At 37.0% G+C, this 25,430-nt stretch overlaps 10 protein-coding genes across 10 annotated transcripts; 8 read left to right on the forward strand and 2 right to left on the reverse strand. All coding sequences in view use genetic code 12, as the record gives it.

Annotated features, from left to right (window-relative positions):
• Window positions 1-449: 449 nt before the first annotated feature.
• Window positions 450-1,034, forward strand: CORT_0E02890 (membrane-localized protein; the record flags this gene model as incomplete). Its single annotated transcript, XM_003869959.1, has 1 exon — window positions 450-1,034. One exon carries the CDS (start codon window positions 450-452, stop codon window positions 1,032-1,034), a length of 585 nt encoding a protein of 194 aa, XP_003870008.1.
• A 112-nt stretch (window positions 1,035-1,146) lies between these two features.
• CORT_0E02900 (Syp1 protein) lies at window positions 1,147-4,032 on the reverse strand (the record flags this gene model as incomplete). The annotated part of the gene is made up of 1 exon (XM_003869960.1): window positions 1,147-4,032. One exon carries the CDS (start codon window positions 4,030-4,032, stop codon window positions 1,147-1,149), a length of 2,886 nt encoding a protein of 961 aa, XP_003870009.1.
• Window positions 4,033-6,042: 2,010 nt separating this feature from the next.
• CORT_0E02910 (Mep2 ammonium permease) lies at window positions 6,043-7,554 on the forward strand (the record flags this gene model as incomplete). The annotated part of the gene is made up of 1 exon (XM_003869961.1): window positions 6,043-7,554. The coding sequence occupies one exon, from the start codon at window positions 6,043-6,045 to the stop codon at window positions 7,552-7,554; it is 1,512 nt and encodes a 503-aa protein (XP_003870010.1).
• A 188-nt stretch (window positions 7,555-7,742) lies between these two features.
• On the reverse strand, window positions 7,743-9,722 carry CORT_0E02920 (Frp1 ferric reductase; the record flags this gene model as incomplete). Its single annotated transcript, XM_003869962.1, has 1 exon — window positions 7,743-9,722. One exon carries the CDS (start codon window positions 9,720-9,722, stop codon window positions 7,743-7,745), a length of 1,980 nt encoding a protein of 659 aa, XP_003870011.1.
• Window positions 9,723-11,344: 1,622 nt separating this feature from the next.
• Window positions 11,345-11,998, forward strand: CORT_0E02930 (Frp1 ferric reductase; the record flags this gene model as incomplete). The annotated part of the gene is made up of 1 exon (XM_003869963.1): window positions 11,345-11,998. One exon carries the CDS (start codon window positions 11,345-11,347, stop codon window positions 11,996-11,998), a length of 654 nt encoding a protein of 217 aa, XP_003870012.1.
• Window positions 11,999-12,716: 718 nt separating this feature from the next.
• Window positions 12,717-13,433, forward strand: CORT_0E02940 (Pga7 protein; the record flags this gene model as incomplete). Its single annotated transcript, XM_003869964.1, has 1 exon — window positions 12,717-13,433. One exon carries the CDS (start codon window positions 12,717-12,719, stop codon window positions 13,431-13,433), a length of 717 nt encoding a protein of 238 aa, XP_003870013.1.
• A 2,461-nt stretch (window positions 13,434-15,894) lies between these two features.
• On the forward strand, window positions 15,895-16,614 carry CORT_0E02945 (Pga7 protein; the record flags this gene model as incomplete). The annotated part of the gene is made up of 1 exon (XM_003869965.1): window positions 15,895-16,614. The coding sequence occupies one exon, from the start codon at window positions 15,895-15,897 to the stop codon at window positions 16,612-16,614; it is 720 nt and encodes a 239-aa protein (XP_003870014.1).
• A 941-nt stretch (window positions 16,615-17,555) lies between these two features.
• On the forward strand, window positions 17,556-18,473 carry CORT_0E02950 (Rbt5 protein; the record flags this gene model as incomplete). Its single annotated transcript, XM_003869966.1, has 1 exon — window positions 17,556-18,473. One exon carries the CDS (start codon window positions 17,556-17,558, stop codon window positions 18,471-18,473), a length of 918 nt encoding a protein of 305 aa, XP_003870015.1.
• A 1,194-nt stretch (window positions 18,474-19,667) lies between these two features.
• On the forward strand, window positions 19,668-22,466 carry CORT_0E02960 (Axl2 protein; the record flags this gene model as incomplete). Its single annotated transcript, XM_003869967.1, has 1 exon — window positions 19,668-22,466. One exon carries the CDS (start codon window positions 19,668-19,670, stop codon window positions 22,464-22,466), a length of 2,799 nt encoding a protein of 932 aa, XP_003870016.1.
• A 911-nt stretch (window positions 22,467-23,377) lies between these two features.
• CORT_0E02970 (hypothetical protein) lies at window positions 23,378-24,991 on the forward strand (the record flags this gene model as incomplete). The annotated part of the gene is made up of 1 exon (XM_003869968.1): window positions 23,378-24,991. The coding sequence occupies one exon, from the start codon at window positions 23,378-23,380 to the stop codon at window positions 24,989-24,991; it is 1,614 nt and encodes a 537-aa protein (XP_003870017.1).
• Between the last annotated feature and the right edge of the window lie 439 nt (window positions 24,992-25,430).

Consider the following 25,430-nt stretch of genomic DNA (forward strand, 5'->3'; position numbering starts at 1 on the left):
CAAGACTTAATGGCACTATCAAATTGTTCAAAAAGTATAAGAACCCTCCTTCACGATTAAATGAATATTAGTTAACAAAAACTACCAAAATAACACTGCTATGTGTATGAGAGCATTAGACCATATACTCCTGACACTCATTCCAAATAGATTCAATTGTCTAATGTAAAATTTGTCAGGGCTTAGCCTTTGGGGATTTGCCAAAATTTCATATTTGTAACAGAACAAAACAACAAAACAATGAACACAACGGCAATAAAGACAAAAAAAATGAAGATTCAAAACAGCAAAGCAAATAGAGCACCAAACAACACTTGTATCAATTAAAGATTCTAAGCAAGGAATCAACATCTATAACTACCAACAAATCTCCAATTGATATATCCAATTGAACAAAACATACTGTTTATTTTCCTAATCCAAGTTTCAACTGAACTAATTTACCCACAATGAGTCTTCAAATGCTTTTGGTATTCAGTACCATGATCTTTCAAATGATCACCTTACTCCTTTTTGTACTCCCACTTCCACTCATGGTCCGATCCCAAATCGTATCAATATACATCAAGATCACAACGGCACAAAATTTCCGAATTTTCCTTGGATTCAGCATCACATTGATGTCATTACAATTTTATGATTGTTTACAACGATTGGAAAAATATCACAAGGTTAAAGAAAATGATGTATTACAAGGGTTTGTCAATTATGATAAATTGGCAAGTAAGTTTTATAGTCAACGAAACTTGTATTTATCGGGAGCTATCTTGTATTTGTTGATGGGTATTTATACTGTTGCTTCAATTGTTAAGAAGTTGGTGTTGAAGGAGAAATTGTATAGACAATTGATTGCTGAAAGGGATGAATCGAGAACTGGTGGTGGGGAGAAGAGTGATGGTGAGGAAGTTGTTAAAGTGAAACATTTGATTGAATTGAAGCAAAAGGATATTGATGCGTTAAAGAAGCAATTGAATGGCTTACAAACTGCCTATGATGGTTTGAATAAAGGCGAGGAAAGATCTAAAGATGATTGAATAGATTAGCTATGTGAGCCTTATTGAAATGAAGAAATAGTATACATATATTATACAACTAAAAAGCATTATTTTGAAGAAGTCGTCTCTCTGACCACCAAACGTTCTACCTTTATTCAAAGTGACTTGCGTAATGACCGCTAACAAGGTTTCTGAAAACAGGAACTTCTTCACCTTGGCTATCATAAATCGAGCAATACTTGATAGCACTCGGATTACCAATAGCAAACTTTAATTGCACACCCAGTTCATGTTCGGACCCTTGTCCATTAGTCATAAACCTAGCAATCAATTTCTCTTCCCCATGAGGTTTCAAAACCACTGGATGAGTATATCTCCATGTAATTCTGTTCTTTTCTTTATTGAAAGCACCTTGTGGTTTTGATGATGCTGACGTTGCTACAACATCGGTATTCAAAGCTGCAGAAACAATCAAATTTTCAACTTCGAGAGTCTCATTCACATTTAACCTAATACTAATCATTAAACTTGATTGATGAGGTTCAAATTTCCAAATTTGTTGAACAAGCAATGGCACTTGATTATCATTTGCCAAATACTTCAATCCACCCAATGTTTTAGAACCGATTGATATTGGATCAAGTTTGTAATCATAATCACCCAATTCTTCAATAAATGTCTTGTTGACAATCAATCGATCATAATCATGCGGAATATGAACAATGATTGATTCTTCATTCGGATGTCCATTATAATTAAAAGCAACTTCACCAATGACTTGCGATGATTTCAATTGTCCATCTTTGAAAGTGGCGTTGACAATTTCAGCAATTGATGAGTTTAATCCAATAGTAGCATCAGATAAATTGAAATGTTTGAAATCATTGTTTAATAATGAACCAGTATCTTGTCTCTTTAATGCAGCAAATGGATTGTTCAAGTGAGAGTTCCTTGATGATGGTCTTGGTGGTTGAACAAAAGAATCTCTTATAGAGCTGTTTGTAGTTGCTGCTGGTAGATTATGAAACATATGAGAATCTCTCACTGAACCTGCATCATGATGCACAACTTTTCTCGATGGAGGAGGCTTTGGTGGAGCTGCACCACCAAATCCAGTTAATGACGAAGTAGTGTTGGATGAAGGATAGCTATGTGGAGCAAATGCATCTCTATTTGGTGAAGTTGTTGCTACGCCAGATTCACCAGCTAATTTCGAAGACTCATCGTCTCTTGATGAGATTGCGTCAAAATCTTTATTATCAATCCCTCTGCGTCCTTCGGCTGAAGCAATACTGTCAGAAATTCTGTCACCTTCATTGAACCCATTCTGCTCACTTCTTGGGGTTGCAGAGATTGGCTTGTTGTCATCACCGGCTTCAAATGAATATTTTCCATCACTGTTTTGTCTTGCTCTCTCATTAGGGTCAAGTAATCCACTACCGACATTAGATGATTGCAGTTGAGGAGCAGCAAAACCACTTGCTCTTACATCAGCTTGGTTTCCAGTATCCAAATGGTGTCTTTCAAGTAACGAAGATCTTCTTCCTGCGGTCACATTGTCTTCGCTATCATCATCATCATCATCGTCACTGCCATATTTAACAACATTTGGAGATTCCGTTGGTTGAGGCAACGGCTTTGTCCATGCTCTGTCGTGTGTTGGAGTAGCTGGTAATGCAGCGTCTTTGTAACTATCTTGCTGTTGCAGTGAGGCAAATGAACTATGCCTTGGAGCTGCAAAAGGTTGCGAAGACACATTCGAGCGTTGCTGTTGTGGAGGAGGGAATTGTTGAGAGGTCGCACCAGATCCAAATTCCTGTTGTTGTTGAAGCTGTTGGAATTGCTGAGGTTGTTGAGGTTGCTGAAGTTGCTGAAGTTGCTGAGGTTGTTGAGGTTGTTGAGGTTGTTTATGGATTTCTTGTGGCTGCTGTGGCTTCAATGGGGGGAAAGGTGTTTGCGGTTGCTCTTGTTGATGTTGTAATTGACCTGCTTGAGATGGACGACGTTGATCTGCAGCAGGAGAATCGTATCTTTGTTCCCTACTAAGGAAAGATCTCGAAGTGTTGTTCCTAGACAATGGTGCTGACCTGGAGGTTGATGCATCAGTGGAAATAGATGCATCTTCTGCAATAGTAGATTCAAGTTGTGGTTGATGTTGATCCTTCTTTTTCTTTCTACCAAATATAGATCCAACCCTTGATTTCAATTTGGATGATTTCTTTGGCGAATTTTCATCATGAGCTCCTGCGTGTTTGTCAAGTCGACCCAATGAGCTTCTTCTTCTCTCTTTTAATGGAGTGGTACTTGATCCTGCAACGTGTCCTGCACCTGAACTGGTTACTTCTGCACGATTTTGACTGGCATTTTGCTGTGGCAAGTGAAATTGTGTATTTTGCATATAGTCCAATTGACTCTTCATTTCATTATCCAACTTGAAACTTCCCAATAAGTAGTTGGTTGAGTTTTCATTGTTCTTGACTTCCTTATTCAATCTAGCACTATTGAGTTGAAAATAATTCAAAATTACGTTAAACATCAATTGAATTTCAATCTTTTTGAATGCCTCCAAGTTCTGAAACGCTTGAGGTGCTTTGAAGTTCCATTGATATTCGCCTTCCTTAGTTAGATGTTGACTAAGTTCAGTCAATTCTTGTCCGTTTACAGTTAACTCCGAAATCCGTACATCATTTTCAATCAAGTTTTTCAATGGAATAATTACGTCTTGCTTCAAATTCTCCTGCAATATTTCATTGTCTTTAAGTTCCATTTGGACTGCATTTACCAAGCAGTTCCAATTACGTGGAAAATTGTTAAATCCAACACTGCTGCGACCAGCAATCTTTTTAGCTTCTTCGAGTAACTGTTTCAATGACGCATTGTGTGCACCAATTGCCGTGTTGTAATTATTAAACCATGATACTAAATCTTTGTTCAACCCTGTAGACCCTGTTATGATACTAGGCAAAATCGCAGCAGCCTGTTGAGGTGATTTTGACGTTAATATAGTGGTTGCGAAGTTGTAAGAATCCTCCTCCATCTTGTATACGGGTGATATAGGAATATTAAATGAATTATACTAATCAAAGTGGGAATTTCAATATTATGTTGACAAACACCAACCGATTGAGTGAATACCCCGCGTAGTGTATTGATTAGGGTATGATACTTTCCGTTAAACCTCTCCTTCAGTGCTTTGATGAAAATAAGTTCATTTTTGTTTTGTTGGTTGGGTGGGTATTAAAGGGCGTGTCCGACACAATTATTTAGCAATCACCAATTATACACGGGTCTATTTTAATTTTTCGGTTCTTATTTTAAGTCATTTTATCGGCTGTTATGGATATAGCCTTCTTGACTGAGATTTGGAATGATTGTGTCGTAAAATGGAAACAATTCAACCATTACTCCACGCTCGGTAAATGGAGTAGTTAATGCTTCGAAGTCCACTTAAAAGAAAATTCATAACTAAACTTGATCCCTTGCTTCGAATGTAATCTATTCAATCAATACGAAGACAGTACATACCCCAATCTCTTCATTCATTACCAAGGTAACGATTGTACCAAAGCAGAACTATATTTTACTTGTTTAATGGTATCACTAGTGGGTAAGCGTGGCACGATGTGGTACTAATTAATATCGACCAAGTCACGTACAAACATTGTCTCAACTTTTAGCAGACTATTCATTTTCACAGTGAAAGAGAGCGATGGGCGAGTTAGCTTGGTATTTATTTCAGTATACGAAGAGCTTCACAAAAACTATTACATTGAACCTACATCACCAAGTTAAATTACGTATGCATGCAATTTGTTAACCATTTACAGTAAGCCCAAACAAATACACCACAAGATGGACCCATATACGTCGGGTTACATTTTCGGAAGGAGTAGTCGGTTTTACAACCGAGAAAAAGATTCATTTCTCCATAAAGATCTGCTCTCCGGTACAGGACAAAATGCATTAATGAACAAAAACGTTTGGATAGGCGAGAAATAACAAACAGAACAATAAGATTTCTTTGTTTATCTGCATTGAATTGAAAACAGCACATTTCAACTTTAACCACATGCATATTTTATGTACATGTTTAGTTCGTTTTATGAGGCTTTGAAAATGTTGAAGGGGTAAAAGCTAATTCGACTATGCAGTATGGACATTCGAAAACAATAGAAGTATGTGAAATAATACATTTTCGTCAAGCATTTGTCGGCGGAACAGGAGTAACACCTAAAATGGTGATACTTTTGAAGTTAAATTGAAACAGTTGGTCAAATCAAACTGGAGCTTACCTTAGTTATTTTCAAAACAATTTACAAAGAATTCACCGCATATTTAGTACCCTCAAATGGCCAGCCTCCAAGATTTGCCTGAATTGTCCTAGGCTACTGGTTACCGTAATTGCTCCCCAAAGCACGTTTTTTCCCCCATTAGTCCATCGAACTAAACGTTTTCTAATTTTTAGATTCGTAAAGTCAATCGCTCCTTCATGTGTTGCAAAAACTGAATTTGTCCTGCATATTGCTTATCTATAAAATTAATTTACTTTTTCTTTTCTTTCTAATCGCGTAATTTGATTGGAGGATTTGGTTGTCAAGAAAAAAAATAAAATCAATCTCATATGGTAGCTCAATTTTTGCAATACGGAACGACACCTTCCTAATGACAGTTAAAAACACCTGATATGTAGATAAGGATCATGGCATACATTTGACTCCCTATTGCTTTGTGGAAATAAAGCCAAGAAAAATGTTAAAAAGAGGAGAGAGTTGGGTTGCTCTCTACATGTGAATCCTTGCAGGAAAGCTGTTTTGTTTACGCGTAATAATCTTGTGCAAATCGATATATCTGTAATACGGCTAAAAGTTGTAACAATAAAACTTTGTTTTCCATTGTTTTGTTTCCTTATCTATTAATCGTAAAAAATGGAATTGTCGAAAGACCAACGGATTAATATAAATACCAAACAATATTTCCTTCAATTCCTAATCCTTTATGAGACGTGTTAAGAACTTCCTACTGAAATAACGAATAGCACATACAAAAAATGGCTGATTCAGGACTCACAGGTACGGGAACTGGAGGAGATGTATTCAAAGTTGATTTAAACTCACAATTCGATTCTGCTGATATGGCATGGATCGGTACTGCTTCAGTGCTAGTATGGATCATGATACCTGGTGTTGGTTTACTATATTCAGGATTATCAAGAAAAAAACATGCTCTTTCATTAATGTGGGCTTCCTTGATGGCAGCTTGTGTCACTGCTTTCCAATGGTTCTTTTGGGGTTATTCATTAGTTTTCGCTCACAATGGATCCAAATTCTTGGGAACGTTGCAAAATTTTTGTTTAAGAAATGTATTGGGAGCTCCGGGTGTTGTTGCAACCGTTCCTGATATTTTATTCTGTTTATACCAAGGTATGTTTGCTGCTGTCACTGCAATCTTGATGGTTGGAGCTGGTTGCGAAAGAGCAAGATTAGGACCAATGATGGTGTTTTTATTTGTTTGGTTAACTGTGGTTTACGCACCAATTGCTTATTGGACTTGGGGTGGTGATGGATGGTTATTCAACTTGGGAGCTTTGGATTTTGCTGGTGGTGGTCCAGTTCATGAAAACTCTGGATTTGCCGCATTGGCTTATTCACTTTGGTTAGGTAAGAGACGTGATCCATTGACTCAAGGAAAAGTTCCAAAGTACAAGCCACACTCGGTTTCTTCAATTGTGTTGGGAACGGTTTTCCTTTGGTTTGGATGGTTTGGATTCAATGGTGGATCTACCGGTAATGCCAAGATGAGATCATGGTACGCTTGTGTTAATACTAATATTGCTGCTGCTTGTGGTGGTTTAACTTGGATGTTTGTTGATTATTTCAGGACTGGAGGTAAATGGTCAACTGTTGGATTATGTACTGGAGCCATTGCTGGCTTGGTTGGTATTACTCCTGCTGCTGGGTATGTACCAGTTTACACATCGATTATCTTTGGTATTGTCCCTGGTATTATTTGTAATTTTGCTGTTGATTTAAAGCAATACTTGCAAATTGATGATGGTATGGATGTTTGGGCTTTACATGGAGTTGGTGGCTTTGTTGGAAACTTTATGACTGGTTTGTTTGCTGCTGATTACGTTGCTAAAATCGATGGTACTGATATTGATGGTGGTTGGATGAATCATCATTGGAAACAATTGGGATATCAATTGGCAGGTTCAGTTTCAGTTGCTGCTTGGTCATTTGTCGTCACATCAATTTTGTTATTGGCAATGGATAGAATACCATTCTTAAGAATTAGGTTACATGAAGATGAAGAGATGTTGGGTACTGATTTAGCTCAAATTGGTGAATATGCTTACTACAATGAAGATGAAGATCCGGAAAATAGTCCTTATGTATTGGAACCAATTAGATCAACAGATGCCATTAGAGATAAATTGAGGACTGCAACTTCTAATAATAATCAAAATGAACCGGGTGTTCAAACTCCAGAACAAATTGATGGTGTTGCTCAAGTGCAAGATGATACTGATAATTCAAACAGTGTTGAATCAAAGAAGTAAAGAACGCAAAGTAATGATATAGAAGGATGTAACAAAATTAATAAACAAAAATGTGTATTTAAATTAGATCGTACCCATTGCAGTATATCAATGACAGCTATAACTTCATGAAGAAAAAGGCATTTACAATAGGCATCTACAATCTCAGTTCCCGTGTTATAAATGTACCCATTACAATATACCCTCTATTAAAATGATTCCGTGTAACAATAAACATCAGGAGAACCCTTTACCCGTCTTGCCACTTGGCATTGTTCTTTAATCAAATTGGTGAAATATGGTGGACCACAAGAAGCAACAGCCAACGACTTGTATGTACTGCTGTTTGTCATTTGCAGGGAAAGTTCGTTTGTATGTGATTGGATTATAGAACCAATATCGGGACGTCCGTAATAGACATTGTATGTGAAATGCTTACTAGTGAGGTCGTATTCGACTTCAACTGTATCTGTTTTTAGTTTGTTTTGACTATGTGAACTCTCACCTGAGTTTGTTATTGTAGTTGATGTTGTTATAACAGTTTGTTCCTTGTCCATATACTGACTCTTATCGTCACTACCGTAGATTTGATTCTTGTTGAGTAATTTCAGATTCAGTCCAATCGAAGTCAATTCAAATGATCCTGCATCACTAGAAGAAGATTGCTCTAGCTTTGGTTCACTTTCAACTTCACATTCTTCAATGGAACTGCAACTGCTACTTTCACCAGCACCATTCTCTTGAGTGACATAGATATCAATTATCAATTTGTTCCGAGCTGAGTATGTTGTCAATTGATCAAATATATGTTTAAACCAAACAATGTTTTTCAAATGTTTGATTGCCCAAACAAACCTAATTTTTGGTGCAACTGGGCGGAATAAAAAGTCTTGCATATCGTCTTTAGCTTGAATTTGTTGAAGAAGATCCAAACAAACGGGGAAAGTAAACGCACCACCTGAACCCGCTCCAAAGAATATACAATGGTCAAATGAAATAAATGGTTGATGCACTGCACCATAAGGACCGTGAAACATGGTTTTAATACTAACTAAATCATCTTCATGTTCATCATGATCTATATCTGCCAAATGTCTCATCAATTTTCTGGTAAACCCTTTTTGGACTCTAATCAATAGCTTCATTTCGTTGGAAGATGCCAAACTGGCAATGGTGAAAGGGTGATATTCGAACCACTTAATTTTGGGTACATTCAAGTACACATGTTGACCTGCTTTCCAATTCTTGAAACCAAGAATTTTATTGTACCATCTATTAGCAACATAACCTTCTTCCCTAACTGGAATAGTGACTTCAACAGTTCCTGAATCCAAAATTCTAAACGTACTTTTGCATTTAGTTGGCGAGTAACGTTTATGAATATGAGCCATTACTTTACCCAATACCCTATCAATCACCAACCCATGAACAGAAACCAAAACCACAGCACGATTACCAGTGTTATGAATGAATGACATAAACAACATGATAAATGCAAACACTCTATGTTGAACCAACCAAAATTCATAACACCATTGACGAATAAACTTCATACTTGTCCAAGTCAACAAAACCAAACTTCCGTAAGCCATAAATCCAAAAATTTGTGGTGGAATAATAATCATAATTAAGAAGTTGTTGGTTAACCAATAATAACAGGCTAGTGATAAATGTACCGTAATCATGGCCCACATCCATCTACTTAACCATTTATGTAAAAATTCCAACCTGTCGAACTGGAACCCGGAAAATTGCGTAAGTAAATCATGTTTCATCACCGACAATAACAAAATGGGTAAATTTCCAACACCAATACGTGATATCCTCTTGGAAATTGCATACATGAAACCTTGATAATCAATATCTCTAATTTCAGCAAAACATAATCCAATGTTTACTCCAACGAAAACAATACAAAATAGGACTAAACTAGGTTGATAATAGAACCGATGATTGAATATGGTGAAATGTTTACAAGATGTGAAACTATCCCATTTTTTAATAAAAGCAAAATATTTATCATGGGTGAGCCCAGCACTTTGCCTTTTCAATCTTAAATATCGTGGTATCCAATGGAATAGTAGTCCATGTATGCCTAGTATCACAAGCGTGAGAATAAATATAAGCCATTCATATTTGTTGTTTCTTTCTTTTTCAACAAAAAATTGTTGATCAAATGGGACTGCCATGGTAGGAAAGCTTTTTTACTAGATACCTGGTGGTTGTATTTTAATTATCTGAATGTATAAACGCTTGTTGTGCTGTCTTGAGGCAAATTACCTTTTCTGCTATAAATAAGTGGTACAATATAGTATTTCCTTGAAATAAATAAGCTGTATTGTTTCTGTCTTTCTTTCTTTGCTAAGGTAACTTATATCAGTTTACCAACCTTCTCAGCCAAGTTCTAAATATTATCCATAAAAAAAGGTATCAATCAAAATAAAGGGAAGATTATTTCATATTTATTCAAAATCTTTAAAACCATAAAAAGGAAAAAAAGAGTAACAAAACGATTTGAAAAACAAAAGTTTGAGGCTAAATAGAATAATGACTATATCGGGGATTGATAGTTAGCTAAGTCTTTTGCTTGACTACTGTTGATTGATTAGTTTAAGGTTAGCCTGGAACCTTTTCCTGACCGACTGTACCATGTCAAAAATTTGGTTCCAGCCAATCTCTCTCGTGCAATCTGTAAATCTAAATACACCCCTTTCCAAGCAAAGCAAGATAATATGTAATAACTAAAAAAAGAGGTGATTCTTTTCTTGCCCACAAAAATTTATTGATAGAGTACATAATCTTAAAGATCGGTAACTGCGAGCAAAATATGGTGCAGAAATTGATGGCTTACACTATTCGTAATAAATTATACATGATTTACCGAGGTCTTAAGGGAATTTCTGCGATGAGTCTGAATATTACAATTTGATGGTAGATATCGGTCGTCTGTTTTGGTTTTGAGTGGTGGGCTCACTGTGAGGAGAGAGAAAAGTGGTTAAAATTTGTGACATGAATCTAAATGTGGTAGGAATTTTTCTCCATTAGGCGTAAGAGTGCTTCTCATATGCTACATTGCTTATGTGTTTTAGATCTTGCAGTTTGGAGTAAAAGAGCTATACTGTGATTGCATTTGATTGGCGGAAATATCGTTTGCACTTGTATATGTTTTACAAACTTAAAATGTATGCCAAGTACTTTCTGAGAATTATAGAAATTGGGTTTTGTAACACTTTGTGGGTTTTGTGGCTATTACACTTCATGCATAACTTATTATTATTTTTTTTAAGTCGGAATTGCACAAAAGTAAGACTTTGTTTATATACAGGACAGACAAAATTTTATCGATTTAATCACATCTTCGCAAAAATTGTTTTTGTATTAGGGATAAAGAATCACCCAACAAGTAAAGTATTTTAACCTAATGCACAAAAGTACCATACATACCCAGTAGAATGCAAAACAGGGCTTTTGAGTTTTATCTGTATGCCACGCGTTCTATTTTGGACTGGCTTTTCTCATTCATCGGTCTGGTGAATGCCAACCGAACGCTACCGGTATGTACATTATACCAAGAACCTTGTTCAACCAAAAGCCTCTTCCTATATACCTTTCATGAGACCTTCATTTAATTAGGTATTAACAAAGATGTAGGCTTTGCTTCACTTGCCTACATCTTGAGGAGTGCGAGATCAAGATAAATATAGGATTGTAGTACCTGTATTTCAAGCCAAGATAGATTTTCGAAAACATTTTGCAATCAAAATATTGCAACTTTTTGGTTAATCAGAAACAGCCACCACTATTCTTGACAATGTTTGTTGTATATTTTTTACTAGTTGTAACACTTTTATCCACCGTCTGTGCTGACAATTATGCTACTTATCCACAAGTACCCAAAACGGCATCTTACAATGGGTTTGCTGATCCAATCATTGATGTACTACCCGACTGTGCTAAAGACTGTGTCAAATACAGTACTAAAAACACCCCCTGTCCATACTGGGATACTGGATGTCTATGTGTTATGCCACAATGGTCCGGGTTAGTAGGACAATGTATCGCAGAAAACTGCACCGGTTCAGATGTTCAAAGTGCAAGATTTTTGGCTACTTCATTGTGTTCAACTGTTGGTGCTAATACTTGGATGATGCCTGCTTCTATTTCAACAATGTTGTCAACTGCCGCAGAGGGAGCAAAAGAGGTGACTACTATTTCAGGAGAGACTGCTAAGTCCTGGGTTGTTGCATCTGGAAGTTCTGATACTAATATTATCACCGAGACAAGCGGGGCCATTGAATCCAATTCCAAACCTCGGGGGAATAATACCAATAACAGCTCTTCCGCTACAAGCTTATCAGATTATGCCGCTACTACTTCTACTGGCTCTACTTCAAACATTGCAATTTTACATGCTAGTGGTTTGGGAGGCGCCATCGTTGGTCTTTTAGTTAGTTTCCTTGTATAGGCTTTAAGTACTTTTTATAAAAGCCCGATATTATAATTCCTTCTGAGCGTTATCACCGGTAGTGATTTTTACACAAGCGCAAACAACAAGAACAATGCCGCGAGTACGTTGTTACGACGTACAAAGAAATAATGCCGCCGGAAAGTAATATACATTGTATGGGTCTGATGTCATTCAATTACATAAAAAATACACAAATTGAGAGGGATTCATGAACACTTTCTCTAAATTCCACCCAAATGTATTATAATATAAGCTGAGGACTAAAATAGGGTTTAAAATTTTACTGCATACACTTCTGATACTAAATTCTCTAGTCTCGTGCGTTCAGCCAATGAGAGGGGTATTTTTCAATCGTCTAAGACAAATGGGGTGACTCTTTGACGTCCCCCCATTTTGACACTATTAGTTTGATATTTTCATGTGCTCTAAAGATTTAGTAAGTATGTTTCATTTACTTTCATTTGTCGGATATAACACACTAATTCCATAGAAGCATTTTAGTAGTGATAATACAAGAAAAAAATATCCATTACATAATCAAGTTTCGGTAAATAGACAATAATCGTAAAAATAAAAAATTAAATAATACACAATATTACATTTTAAGGGATATTGAAATATATATATATAAGATGCTCCAATTTTCTTGACAAGTTTTATTTTGATTATGGCTTTTTCATAAATTCATTCCCTTTTTCAAAAGCCACCATTCACCATGTTATACATATATACATTACTTGTTGCTGCTTTGGTATCACTTGTACAAGCCGATAACTACGCTACTTACCCCAAAATTCCAAAAACCGCTTCAATCAATGGTTTTGCTGATCCGATCGTTGATTTGTTACCAGACTGTGCTAAAGATTGTGTTAAATACAGTACCAAGAATACTCCATGTCCATACTGGGATACAGGTTGTTTCTGTGTCATGCCACAATGGTCTGGTTTAGTTGGTCAATGTATTGCTAAAAACTGTAAAGGTGAAGACGTTCAAAGTGCAAGATTTTTGGCTACTTCATTGTGTTCAACTGTTGGTGCTAACACCTGGATGATGCCAGCATCCATCTCAGATATGATGTCTTCTGCTGCTTCGGGAGCTAAAGAAGTTACTACTATTTCAGGAAAGACAGCAATGTCATGGGTTACTGCTCCAGGAAGTTCGGATTCAAATGTTGTTTCCGAGACCGGAACAAGTGGCAGTGCTTCTGAAACAGGTGAATCTGATTCAGAGACTACCTCGGACTCAGAATCCCAATCGGAATCTTCTGCAAGCAATAGTGAATCGGCTAACTCTGCTTCCAGCACAGAGGCAAGTTCAACCACAAGTGAAAGCAGCTCAACTTCTACTGGGTCTACTTCAAATATTGCTGTTTTACAAGCTGGTAGTTTAGGAAGTGTGATCTTCGGTGTTTTGGTCAGTTTCCTCATGTAAAAATAGAGTATCATCTACGTTATAGTTCGGTATAATTGAATGAATGTAAAACAGTCAATTGTCTACATTTCCTCCTGTTGAATTTGTAGACTTGTTTTGCCTAAGCTTTGATTAGGGTGTTTGGTTGGAAGATTCTTCGGACTTGTCGCTCCACGGTTACACATTTTGTGGCTGATTTATCATCTGACTGGCCGCACCACGCATAATACGACTTTCATCAGCTCATTATCGGAGTTATCACCTCTTTGGCGGTTGCAATTAAAAATGACGCTTTTACGATATTTGTGGCTTTTAAGTGTGTATAGCGCACAGACCGATTCGGATCAGATAAGCTCAAAGTAAAAACGTCGTTCCATCAGAATAAGGGTACACTGGACTTAAGAATTCAGTTTAGTCTATTGTATTTGTCAAAAGAGGTTGAGGTATGATTTATTTCTGATGTTTGGTTTCTGTTTGTTTTGTAAACAAATCTCTATTGCATTTGATGTAGACCGTGTTTTTACTTTAGAGTGCCTAATTGCTTAATTTCAGTTTTCCACGCAAACCAGGCCAATCTTGGCGGAGAAGACATAAAGTTGCAAAAACAGGCTAGAAAGTAAACAATCGCACACTAACAATATACCTTACGTTTGGTCTCCTATAATAAAATTTTGTTCGGGATCTATCATCTACCTTTAGGACATTTCTTGTTTAGTACGTTTTGTCTCCAATTTTATCTATTTGATCAATACAACACAAAAGCGTACATACACAAAAGTATTTTTGTCTTTGTTCTGTTTATTTACGATAAAGCCGAGAGTGGGAATGAAACAATAAGAAAAAAAATTCTTAAACACTTACTAAAGAAACAACATTTTACAGCAATTTTTCTATTATGAGAAAACAAAGAGATGGAATAGATAAAAAAGCTTTGTGAGTAAAGCCAGCCTCGTACTCTTTCATAATACAGCAAATGACAATCATGCACAACTTGAGTTAGACATTGTAGATTTGCGGTTGTTAATTTAAACGAAGAATTTACTTCAATTCAACCTTTCTCCTTATACTCATCTTCAAACTTTAGTTTAATTTTTCTTATTGGTTGAATTCAAAATTCTGTTCTTTCTACGCACACCAAGAAAATAATTTTAGAACTTAAAATTACTTCTTTTGTTTTTTCTTTGCAAAATTGCGGCAGATTACCGCCCAATGTTTAGGTTGCAACTGCGAAAACAACAGACACAATGAGAGAAACAAAGGAAAAATAGAAGTGTGAAGAGAGAAAAAATAATTTACGATACTCAATGATGGTATTCTCTGGCTATGCAGAAAAAAGCAAAGCCAGTAGTATACAGAGTATAGATATCACCCAAATCTGCATATCAGCTCACTTTTTCTCCACAAGTCTATCCCGACTCGTCTAAAATTTTATTTCGAGCGAGCGAGCAATTTATGGATACGCTTTTTCTAATCTTCATAACCACTCGACTTCTTTGCGCTGCTTTTAGTCTTTTAAATTACCACTTTTGTATCACTTTGACTAATAATCTCTACACAAAATAATACGCATCCTCTTGTTAAATTTGTGTTCAATTGGGGGACATATCGGGGCTAAATTGTAAACTAGTTTAGTGTCAAGTTTAGATCACATTATTCTTTTTCGTTTTAGTGACATTCCAGACTTTTACTGGTCATGGATTTCCCTCCCCTGTGTATTGTTGTGCATAAGGTTTCGTTTATTTTTGCTTTGTTACATTTTATGGGGGAGTGTTGACTAAAGAGAGTGAAAGTGGCTTTGATTTACCCATTAATCCTTGTCTCTTATTCCTTCCAATAGGATTTGTGTTTACTTCTGGTACCATATTTTATCTGATCCGATATTGCCAAGATTTCGGTACGTTCGCCCGCTCATTTGAAATAGGGCCGACGGTTCCATTGCTTTATTGTTGGATTTGCCTGTTTTGTACATACAATTTCCTAATTAAGTGGTTCATTCTTTAAATAGATTTAACCACCATACCTTTGGACTTTTAATTGTTATGGGGGATTCTTATTCCCTAATTGAAATTGCTCGACTCGGACGAACTGACACCAAGACTCAAAAGACAATAAACTAATAGCAAATAGAGAAAGACCCGCTGCATTAACACAAAACACATATAAATCTGCTGATGTAAAAACACAATTCCAACTTCGGATACACTCAATTCCTTGGCCTTTCTGGCTATTTGAAAGGTTCCAGAACTTTTGTTACGAAATTTATATAGACACAAGGCTCTTTGTTTACTTTTTTTTGCATAATGTGTGTGTGCAATCTAAAAACTCAATTACAATAGATTTTTGGGGTTATTTGAAGCTCACCCCAAATATATAAATACGCAAGACAATTTCTTCTCCTTTAATTCAAATTTTTCTTCTTTCTTCTATCATCACCCGAAAGATAATATTTTATTACACTTCACTCGCTAAATAATTAACAAAAATGGATAACAACTGGTCTACTTATCCAAGTGTTGCTAAGACGGCTTCGATTAACGGATTTGCAGACAGAATCTACGATCAATTGCCAGAATGTGCCAAACCATGTATGTTCCAAAACACCGGTGTGACACCATGTCCGTACTGGGATACCGGGTGTCTTTGTATCATGCCAACCTTCCAAGGAGCAGTTGGTACATGTATTGCAGAAAACTGTCGCGGTGAAGATGTGTTAGATGCTAGGTCATTGGCTACGTCGATTTGTTCCAGCGCTGGAGTTTGGGATCCATACTGGATGCCACCAGCTTCAGTTACCACTGCTTTGAGCACTGCTGCTGCTGCTGAAGCTGCTGAAACCACTCCAGCTTCAACTGAAGAAGAAAAGTCATCATCTGCTCCAGCTGAAACTTCTGCTCCAGAAACCACTGCTCAAGAAACCTCAGCCCCAGCTGATTCATCTGCTCCAGCTGAAACTTCTGCCCCAGAAACCACCGCTCAAGAATCATCTGCTGCCGAATCATCAGCCCCGGCTGAGTCATCTGCTGCTGGTTCAGAAGAAGAAAAACCATCAAGTGCTGAAGAACAAACTTCATCATCAGCCCCAGCAGAGGGTGAAGGTGAAGGTGAAACTTCATCCGAAGCTTCTGTAGCTACTGTTAACGGTGCTGTTATCCCAGGTGTTGCCATGGGTGGTGTCATTGCTGCTTTGGCTGCTTTGATCTAAGTCTTTTTAGATTTAGTGTAGGGAGTCTCGCTTTTTACTTCTAAATAGATGTTTAATTTTACTAATATTGCTCCTTCAACAAAAGACGATACACTAATATGTGCTTTGTTTTTAGAATATGATTTCATCTGGATTGTAGTGATTTGTCTTTGTTTACCGAGTTTACAAAAGAATACATACTACGCGTGTTAACATCACAGTCGTAGATATAGCTCTCAACATCTCTCTACAAAGCGAAAGCTACTATGTATATTCTTTATCGAATATGCGACTCGGTAAATTCAACTCTGATATTGAGTTTTCTTGTAAGTTTTGTATTAAACTATTGTCAATTTTAGAAATTTTAGAAATTATATTTTATTTTCTTCAACTTTATTGACCTTTACATCACCTTGCATTGAATTGGTTGATCTGATAAGATTGCAAACGAGAGACCTGCAAAGCTATGTGATATAATAAAAGAGGTAGCTTCCACTTCAACCTACATGTCCCTAATGATGAATCAAAATGCCTTAAATATCACACTCGGGAGAATTGGCGTTGCATCCAAGGAAAGGCTCATCAAAGTACAATAGAACCTAACTATAAATGTAAGTATTATATTTAACTCAAAAAAGCTACTAGCATCAAACTAAACTTTAAATGAATCACCAATTGGGTATTAGGCGATGAGGAAATGGAAAACCTAAGAACTTTTCCTCTAGAATCCTAATATTATCCTCAACATAACTATTATAAAGCTCACGCTTTTGCCAAAAGGGAACACTCTGTAAACAAATTGGGGCAGGTGAGGAATTTTCAATTCTCTTGAAAATAAGCAGGAGCTGTATAAATAGGGAGTGCTATTTCTCTTTTCCATTCAGCATTTTCCACAAGTGTTCTTTTCACCAAAGTCAATTTAGTCAATCGCTTCACGAAATCAAGTACAATCGCAATAGGAAATGGACGCCATCACCACGATTATTGACACTGAGGCTGAAAACCCATACGCTACTTTCCCAAGTGTTCCAATAACAGCATCAATTAATGGATTTGCTGATAGGATCTATGACCAATTACCTGAATGTGCTAAAGCGTGTATGTTTGAAAGTACTGGATCCACTCCATGTCCTTATTGGGATACCGGTTGTTTATGTGTTATGCCTCAATTTGGTGGTGCCATTGGTCAATGTGTAGCTGATAATTGTCAAGGTGATGCTATAGGCAGTGTTGAGTATTTGGCAACGTCAATTTGTTCAAGTGCTGGTGTTTGGGATCCTTATTGGTTTATTCCTGAGTCAGTTTCTGAGGCTTTGGCCTCTGCTGCTGCCGTTGTTGTTGAAGCTGAGACAACCACGGCTACTACTGATGAGGAAACTGTTGCAGCTACAGATGCTCAAGAGGGATCTTCAGTTGACTTTGCGGCTACTCAACCAACTGAAACTGATGCTCCTGATGAGAGCCAAGTTGGAGAGGAAACTGAGGAAACTGGCGAGAAAGAAGAAGAGTCTAATGGAAAAGGTGCTGAGACAGGTAATGGGGAGGAACAAAGTGGTGAAGGAGAACAAATTGGAGAGGAACAGAGTGGTGAAGAGGGTGAAGAGGGTGAAGAGGATGAAGAGAAAAACAATGACCCAAACGAATCTGCCACTAAAGAAGAAAGTGAAATCACTGAAACTCCAGAAGAGTGGGATGGTGCCACGAATGAAAATGGTGAACCAAAGACCCAAGAAGAGTATTCCACTTCAATCGATGCCGGAGATAACAGCGTTGATGCAGCAGCCGAAGCAGCTTCAATTGCATCTGAATTGGAAAACGAAGCCATTGCCCAGGGCGCTGCTTTTGGTGGAATTATCATTGTTTTAGCTGCTTTAATTTAGGGCATTTATGCTATATTGTATTTTTTCGGTTTGTTTGTTTGTAGATATATTTTCGGTTAATCGTTTATGTTATATATCTACTACATAGTATTATTTCGTTTGAAGTGTAGAGTCATGCGTTTTTATATTTTAGAAGACAAGAGAAAATGAAGTACCGAAACTCGTTCTTAGCATCGATCGCATAGAAATTCGATTAGGGGAACAGACAAGATGATTCATTGAAGGTGGGATAAAAACATCTATCATTTGCACCATGGAGTTGTTAAAGGAGAGTAGAATCTGGTATGGACGATAAGCACCCAGTCATGTATAGAAGAGGAATGTTTGATCAATTTTGTGGTGTATCTCGTATATGCAAACAATTGTCGTTTATCTCTATTTTCAAGACACTTGGAAACTTTGCGACATTCCATCTTTCAGTACAATTCAAAATCACCTCTCTTTCGTTCCCTAGTTCCCCCAAGAGGTATTATATATAGGAAGAGATGTGCTTATTGGAGCCTGTAGTTTGTGTTGTTGTGTTGTTGTATGCGCATACATATAGTGGGCATAGCGCCTTTCAATGTAATGCATTGTCAATGTATCTCTCTCCCAATACGGTTAAATTCACGATGTTTAAAGTATCTATTCGCATCTTCGATGTTGTTGTTTGTTTTACTTTAACTCCTTTTGCATACAATTACAATATGTATGTTTGGATGTAACACGTAAAAATATGAATTTCTAAAACGCGAAATTTCTCAAAAAGTATCAACAACATATAAACGATAAAACCACAAACAGAAGTTTTAAAAGGGTCAACTACTAAGAAAAATAAACAACAACAAATAATAGCAAAGACGACAAAGAAAAGAAAGGCACGCCAAATCTAACATAACCATTAGACAATTACTCCCAATTTGGAAACACAAGAGTGGTCGGTATCACAAAGTATCAGACAAGAATTATTCAATAGGCATTCATCAAAAGGAAAACAGAAAAAAAGGAGAAAGCCATATCATCATCCATCTTAAATCTTTCACCATACACAACAACTTTTAACCCAAGATACACCTGTCATCAACTCACATTGTTCCATCATAGTCGCTCATTACCTATCATCTAGATTCCATATACGTATTCACGACAAGTGAATAAGTCCACCTTTTAATAGTTTCACCACATGAGAATAAACGAAGAAGTCAAACCAAAACAATGTTACACTTTATACTACTAAGACTACTACTTCTACAGCTTATACGCCATGTATCAGCATCAATCTATATGGGGTTTCCCTTCAATGAACAGCTTCCAGATGTAGGAAGAGTTGATCAAGATTATAGTTTCACCATGGCCAATACAACTTATAAATCAAACAGTTTTGGTGAAATCACCTACGAAGTTTCAAATCTACCTGATTGGTTATCATTTGACTCAGATTCAAGAACATTTACCGGAAAGCCAAGTGAATCAGATGTAGGAGAGTTTGATGTTACAATTGTCGGTACTGATCAAAGTGATCAATCAACCTTGTCGAATAACTACACCATGATTGTATCCAATGATACAGGAATACATGTCAGCTCTGGTACAAGTGTTTTTCAACAATTGGCTCAATACGGACACACCAATGGTGATGATGGATTAGTGGTTAAACCAGGAGATAAAATTGATTTGAAATTCAGTAAAGATACATTTGAAGAATATTCATCAAGTCAACGTTCAATTATTGCCTACTATGGAAGGTCAGCTGATCGTAGCTCATTACCAAATTGGATATCTTTTGATGGAGAAGAACTAACGTTTTCAGGTACAGTTCCTTATGTGACCTCAGAAAATGCACCATCATTTGAATATGGATTTAGTTTCATCGCTAGTGATTATTATGGTTATGCCGGTGCTTCAAGCATCTTCAAGATTGTTGTCGGCGGACATCAATTAGAGACTGATTTAAACAACACGATCAAGATTAACGGTACTTTTGGACAAGATGTTGAAGAAGGAGTGCCTATAATGTCCCATGTTTATCTTGATGGTCAATTGATATCTAAAGATAATATATCTGAAGTTAGTGCTGAAGATTTACCAACTTATTTGTCATTCAATGACGAGGACTTTACACTTACCGGAACTTTCCCAAACACTTCAACCTTTGATAACTTTTCAATCACAGTGAGAGATACTTATGGAAATACAGTTAACTTGCCCTATTCCTTCGATGCAATTGGATCTGTATTCACTATTGATTCGTTGGATGATGTTAATGCCACTAAAGGTGAATGGTTCCTGTATCAAATTATGAATTCTATCTTTACAAACGTCAATGAAACTGAGGTAAATGTAGATTATGAAGACGCTAACTGGATATCCTACCATGAAGACAACAAGACATTAAACGGAATGACACCAAAGAATCTTGATAAACTAAAAGTTATAATTGAAGGTAAATTAGATTCTGAAGATGAAGAGAAAAGTTTCAATATAAAAGGAGTCAACAAACATATTACATCTAGTTCATCGAGCTCAAGCTCAAGCTCGACGTCAACATCTTCATCATCTGGAACAGCAGCCGCAACAGCTTCTGCTACTGATGACTCAAGCGGTGCCACTTCCACTACTGGTGCATCGTCAAACAACTCAAACAAAAACAGAGATTTGGCTATTGGACTCGGGGTTGGTATTCCTGTATTTGTTATTTTAGTAGCTGCACTTATTGTATTCTGTTGTTGTTACAAAAGAAGAAAGAATAGACAAGAATCAGATGATGAAAAAGGAGCCGTTTCGTCAGCTACGACACAAGTATCAGGTGGTGGCAAAGTGGCAGCAGGGGGAGCAGGTGTTGCAGCAACTACTGCAACTGGTGCTGCTACTTTTCCAATTGATCCGAAGAATGAATCGCAAGTCAATTTGATGAAATTGGAGGGAGTTTCAGCCAATTCCTCATCTTCATCCTTAACTCATGTGGACACAAATGAATCCTTTTATGATACTCATGAACAACCAGTAATGAAAAGTTGGCGAGCAAATGCAGATTCCGATGATAAAGCAGTTGCTACTCCAGGAAACGTTACAAGAAATAGTGATGCTTCTTTATCAACAGTCAACACTGAGCAACTATTTTCAGTACGATTAGTTGACGACAATATCCAACGTGATTCAGAACTTTCTTCAGCCAATAATGCATTCATGAGTAATAATTCGTTGAATGCATTACTTCAACGCGATAATTCTTCACAAAATATTCATCGATTGGATTCGGATGGCAACATTGTTGAATACAATACGTTAGCACCTACCTCATCACCGGAGAGAATGCCTAATAGATTACCTCATTCTTCATCGCAATTGGATATTGTTCCTGAAGAGAATTCTCGAGATATATCAAATAGAGAAGATACTACAGGGTCTATTGGCAATTTGTTGCATAAATTCGATCAATCTTCCTCATCATCAGAAGATAATTCTGGTTCATCCCCATCTCCATCACCACAACCACCAGTTCCTCACACCCAATCACCTACATTTCTATTTGAATTCAACAATGTTGAATTACAATCACCACAGTCAGACAAGTTCCTTCTTCATGATAAACAAATGAATAACACCAACAATAATCACCTATCACCAACATTATCACCATCACCATCATCATCACCAACCCGTCAAAGACATTTACTTTCTACCACTCAAAACAACAATACTCAAAACCCTCATCATTCAATCCTTACACTTGACTCAATATCATCGGAGAAATTCATCTATGATGGGAAATTACGCCCCGCTGATAGTTTATCACCCGTAAAGAACTTGTGCTCAAGAACAAGTTCAGGATCGTTGCTCAGTGGTGGAAATAACAATAGTACTGGAAATGGCAATGGTGTTAATGACCGTGAGAATGGTGCTGCTACATTGGTTGATTTCACTAGAAAGGCAAGTTTGAGAGATTCCTCTTATGAACCTGATTACACTCATCGTGAAGAATCAGCCACTTTGCATCATGATGACAGTGATTAAAGCAAAGGTGGAAGAAAAGGAGGAGTGGTGATGAAAAGTTTTTGATGTCCCTGTTTGGTTTATTTTGGTTTCATTTTGATTGATTTTTCTCGGATTGTTTGTTGCTTGACTTTTTTTTTGATTGATTTTGCCTTTCTTATGGAGTTTTTGTTTAAGACGTTCAATTTTGTTGATTTTTTTTGCTGTAATATTACTATATCTATGTCCAATTTTTGTTTCCATTCTTAGTTCCGGTTGTTATGTACACTAGTTTTCTAATATCTGTTAATACATATTATTATACTGAAGTAACACTTTGCATTGGGTAACATCATCTCTGTGTGGTGCCACATTAAGAAAGGGGATTCTGTAGCCAGGCGTTTGTATAGATTAAGAGGCTGTGGGCTGGTTTAGCTCGTATAATATAAATTTTGCAACCATATATGGTATATATGTTTTTTTTGTTGGGTAAAGATAAGCGAGGAGGTGAAGGAGGGGGGAAAGAGTTGTTTAAAACGTCCAACGTGTCGGAAAACTCCCCCGCGGCTGAGCAAAATTGATAGAGCATTTTCGAGACAAGCCGGCAAACTGGAATCTAGACTCTTCCGGGTGTCAACTAATATACTCAACAATTTTGATTTTGGATTTGATTTCTGTTGGTGAATTATTTTGCAGCTAGAGGATTCTACCCCTCCTTCTTCATCTCGGAGATTTCAGTAATCAGAAAAGTTTCCATTGTCTCCTGTTACATCCGGGATCCGCGCAACGAAATTCTAACCGTTTTGATTTTCAGTCAGTTTACACTACTTTGGCTAAATCGCATCTAAAAACATCTCGCAACGAGGAGATTAGAAGAGTATATATAACCAGCCAACATTCTTCAAGAACACTTCACTTTTATCCATCTAAACACAGCCCATCCCAATTGAACAATGATTAGATCTGCATGTATTTCCTGTCCAATAGCTAAGCGCGTACCCACAGTGTCAATTCCAACTTATCTACATTTTAGATTCAACTCCCAAGCAACCACCACACCTGATAACAGTAAACCCAATAATGCTAAATTTCACAAGCCTAAACAAGCTGGTGATGCAGAAGCTGGATCACAAGAACCTTCCGAAGCAGCCGATGCTGCTGCTACAATATTAGCCGAATTGAGAGATAAGCAAATTAACCCCAAAAAGGCCACTTGGCTTGAGGCATTGACTGAAAAAGAAAAATTACAAGCAGAAGGTAAACGTATAGACTCATTTGTCTATAATAACCCAGTGACTGCTAAAGTTGGTGAAAAGACAAGAGCTGATTCATTTTCATATTTACTTTTACCATTCAAAGATGATCAATGGCTATGTGATGCATACATTAATGCGTTTGGTAGATTACGTGCTGGTCAGTTGTTCCAGGATTTGGATGCATTAGCTGGTAGAATTGCGTATAGACATTGTTCTCCTGCTGAACCAGTCAATGTTACTGCCAGTGTTGATCGTATTTATATGGTGAAGAAGGTTGATGAAATCAGTAAGTTTAATTTTGTTTTGGCTGGATCGGTTACTTGGACTGGTAGATCAAGTATGGAAATTACTGTCAAGGGATATGCATTTGAAACTGATATCAGGGAAGAGGATATTAAGATTGATACGTTGCCAGATTCCAATGTGTTTTTAACCGCTAATTTTACTTTTGTTGCACGTAATCCAATTACGCATAAATCGTTCGCAATTAATCGTTTGTTGCCAATCACTGAACAAGATTGGGTTGATTATAAACGAGCAGAAAGTCATAATGCCAAAAAGAAGTTGGAAGCAAAAAAGATGAATATTATTGAACCAACTGCTGAAGAATCTAAAGTGGTTTACAATATGTGGAGAGCTACACAATCGAGTGAAAATGTTGATAAAGTCAATTCAGCTAATGCATTGTCATTCATGAAGGATACAAAACAAACATCAACTTTATTCATGCAACCACAGTACCGTAACCGTCATTCATATATGATTTTTGGTGGGTACTTGTTACGTCAATCTTTTGAGTTGGCTTACTGTACAGCAGCAAGTTTTTCATTAGCTGGCCCAAGATTTGTGAGTTTGGATTCTACCAATTTCAAGAGCCCAGTACCAGTGGGATCAGTTTTGTCAATGTATTCATCAGTCTCCTATACTGAACATTTGCATGACGCCAGTGAGACTAAAGAGATTGCTCAAGAGAATGCACCATTCACTTTCCAATTACCACCAATGAATAAAATCAGTTCCAACCCTGATGCATTTTTATCTGAACCAGGTACAATTGTTCAGGTTAAAGTTGATACATTTATTCAACATTTGAATTCGAATAAAAAGAAAGAAGCAGGAACATTTATCTACTCATTCTTTGTACCCAAAGAAAGCCAAAAGATAGCCGGTGAACTGGAGTCTGATGGTGGATATTGCTCTGTTGTTCCACAAACCTATTCGGAAATGATGACTTATATTGCTGGTAGAAGAAGAGCCCATGATACTGCTCAGTATGTAGAGACTTTACCAAAGCCAGAAACACAAGCTTAGAGAAGTAGAAATTTTATATTATAGTTAATATATAACCACTATCAATATTAATAAAGAGTCAAAGTAAGTGTAGTTTACTGTTGGGTAGAGTTGCACAGTAATCCTGTTGTATTAACCTTCGGACTTTAATCTCCATTTCTCATCGGGTACAAAATGTTATAGGACTGTATATAATCACTCCGGACAATTGACGCCCATAGGTTTTGCTCTTCTCCACCGCGGTTATGTTGAAAGCACCAACATGTATCCAAAGAGAGGCCAAGATGCTAATGTGAAACCCAACAGACCTAGCCACCCGAAACTGTCTTTCTAGCGGTCCAATTGGTGTGAATCGATGTTTATTTAACAAGCAAGAAATGCGATTTATATTTAAGGCTTTTTGTGTTTTGCTTTAAAAGAGAGAAACTAATTTTTTTTTTCCTTCTCCGAATCTCTTACT

Source organism: Candida orthopsilosis (genome assembly GCF_000315875.1).
Source record: "Candida orthopsilosis Co 90-125, chromosome 5 draft sequence".
NCBI classification, from domain to species: domain Eukaryota; kingdom Fungi; phylum Ascomycota; class Pichiomycetes; order Serinales; family Debaryomycetaceae; genus Lodderomyces; species Lodderomyces orthopsilosis.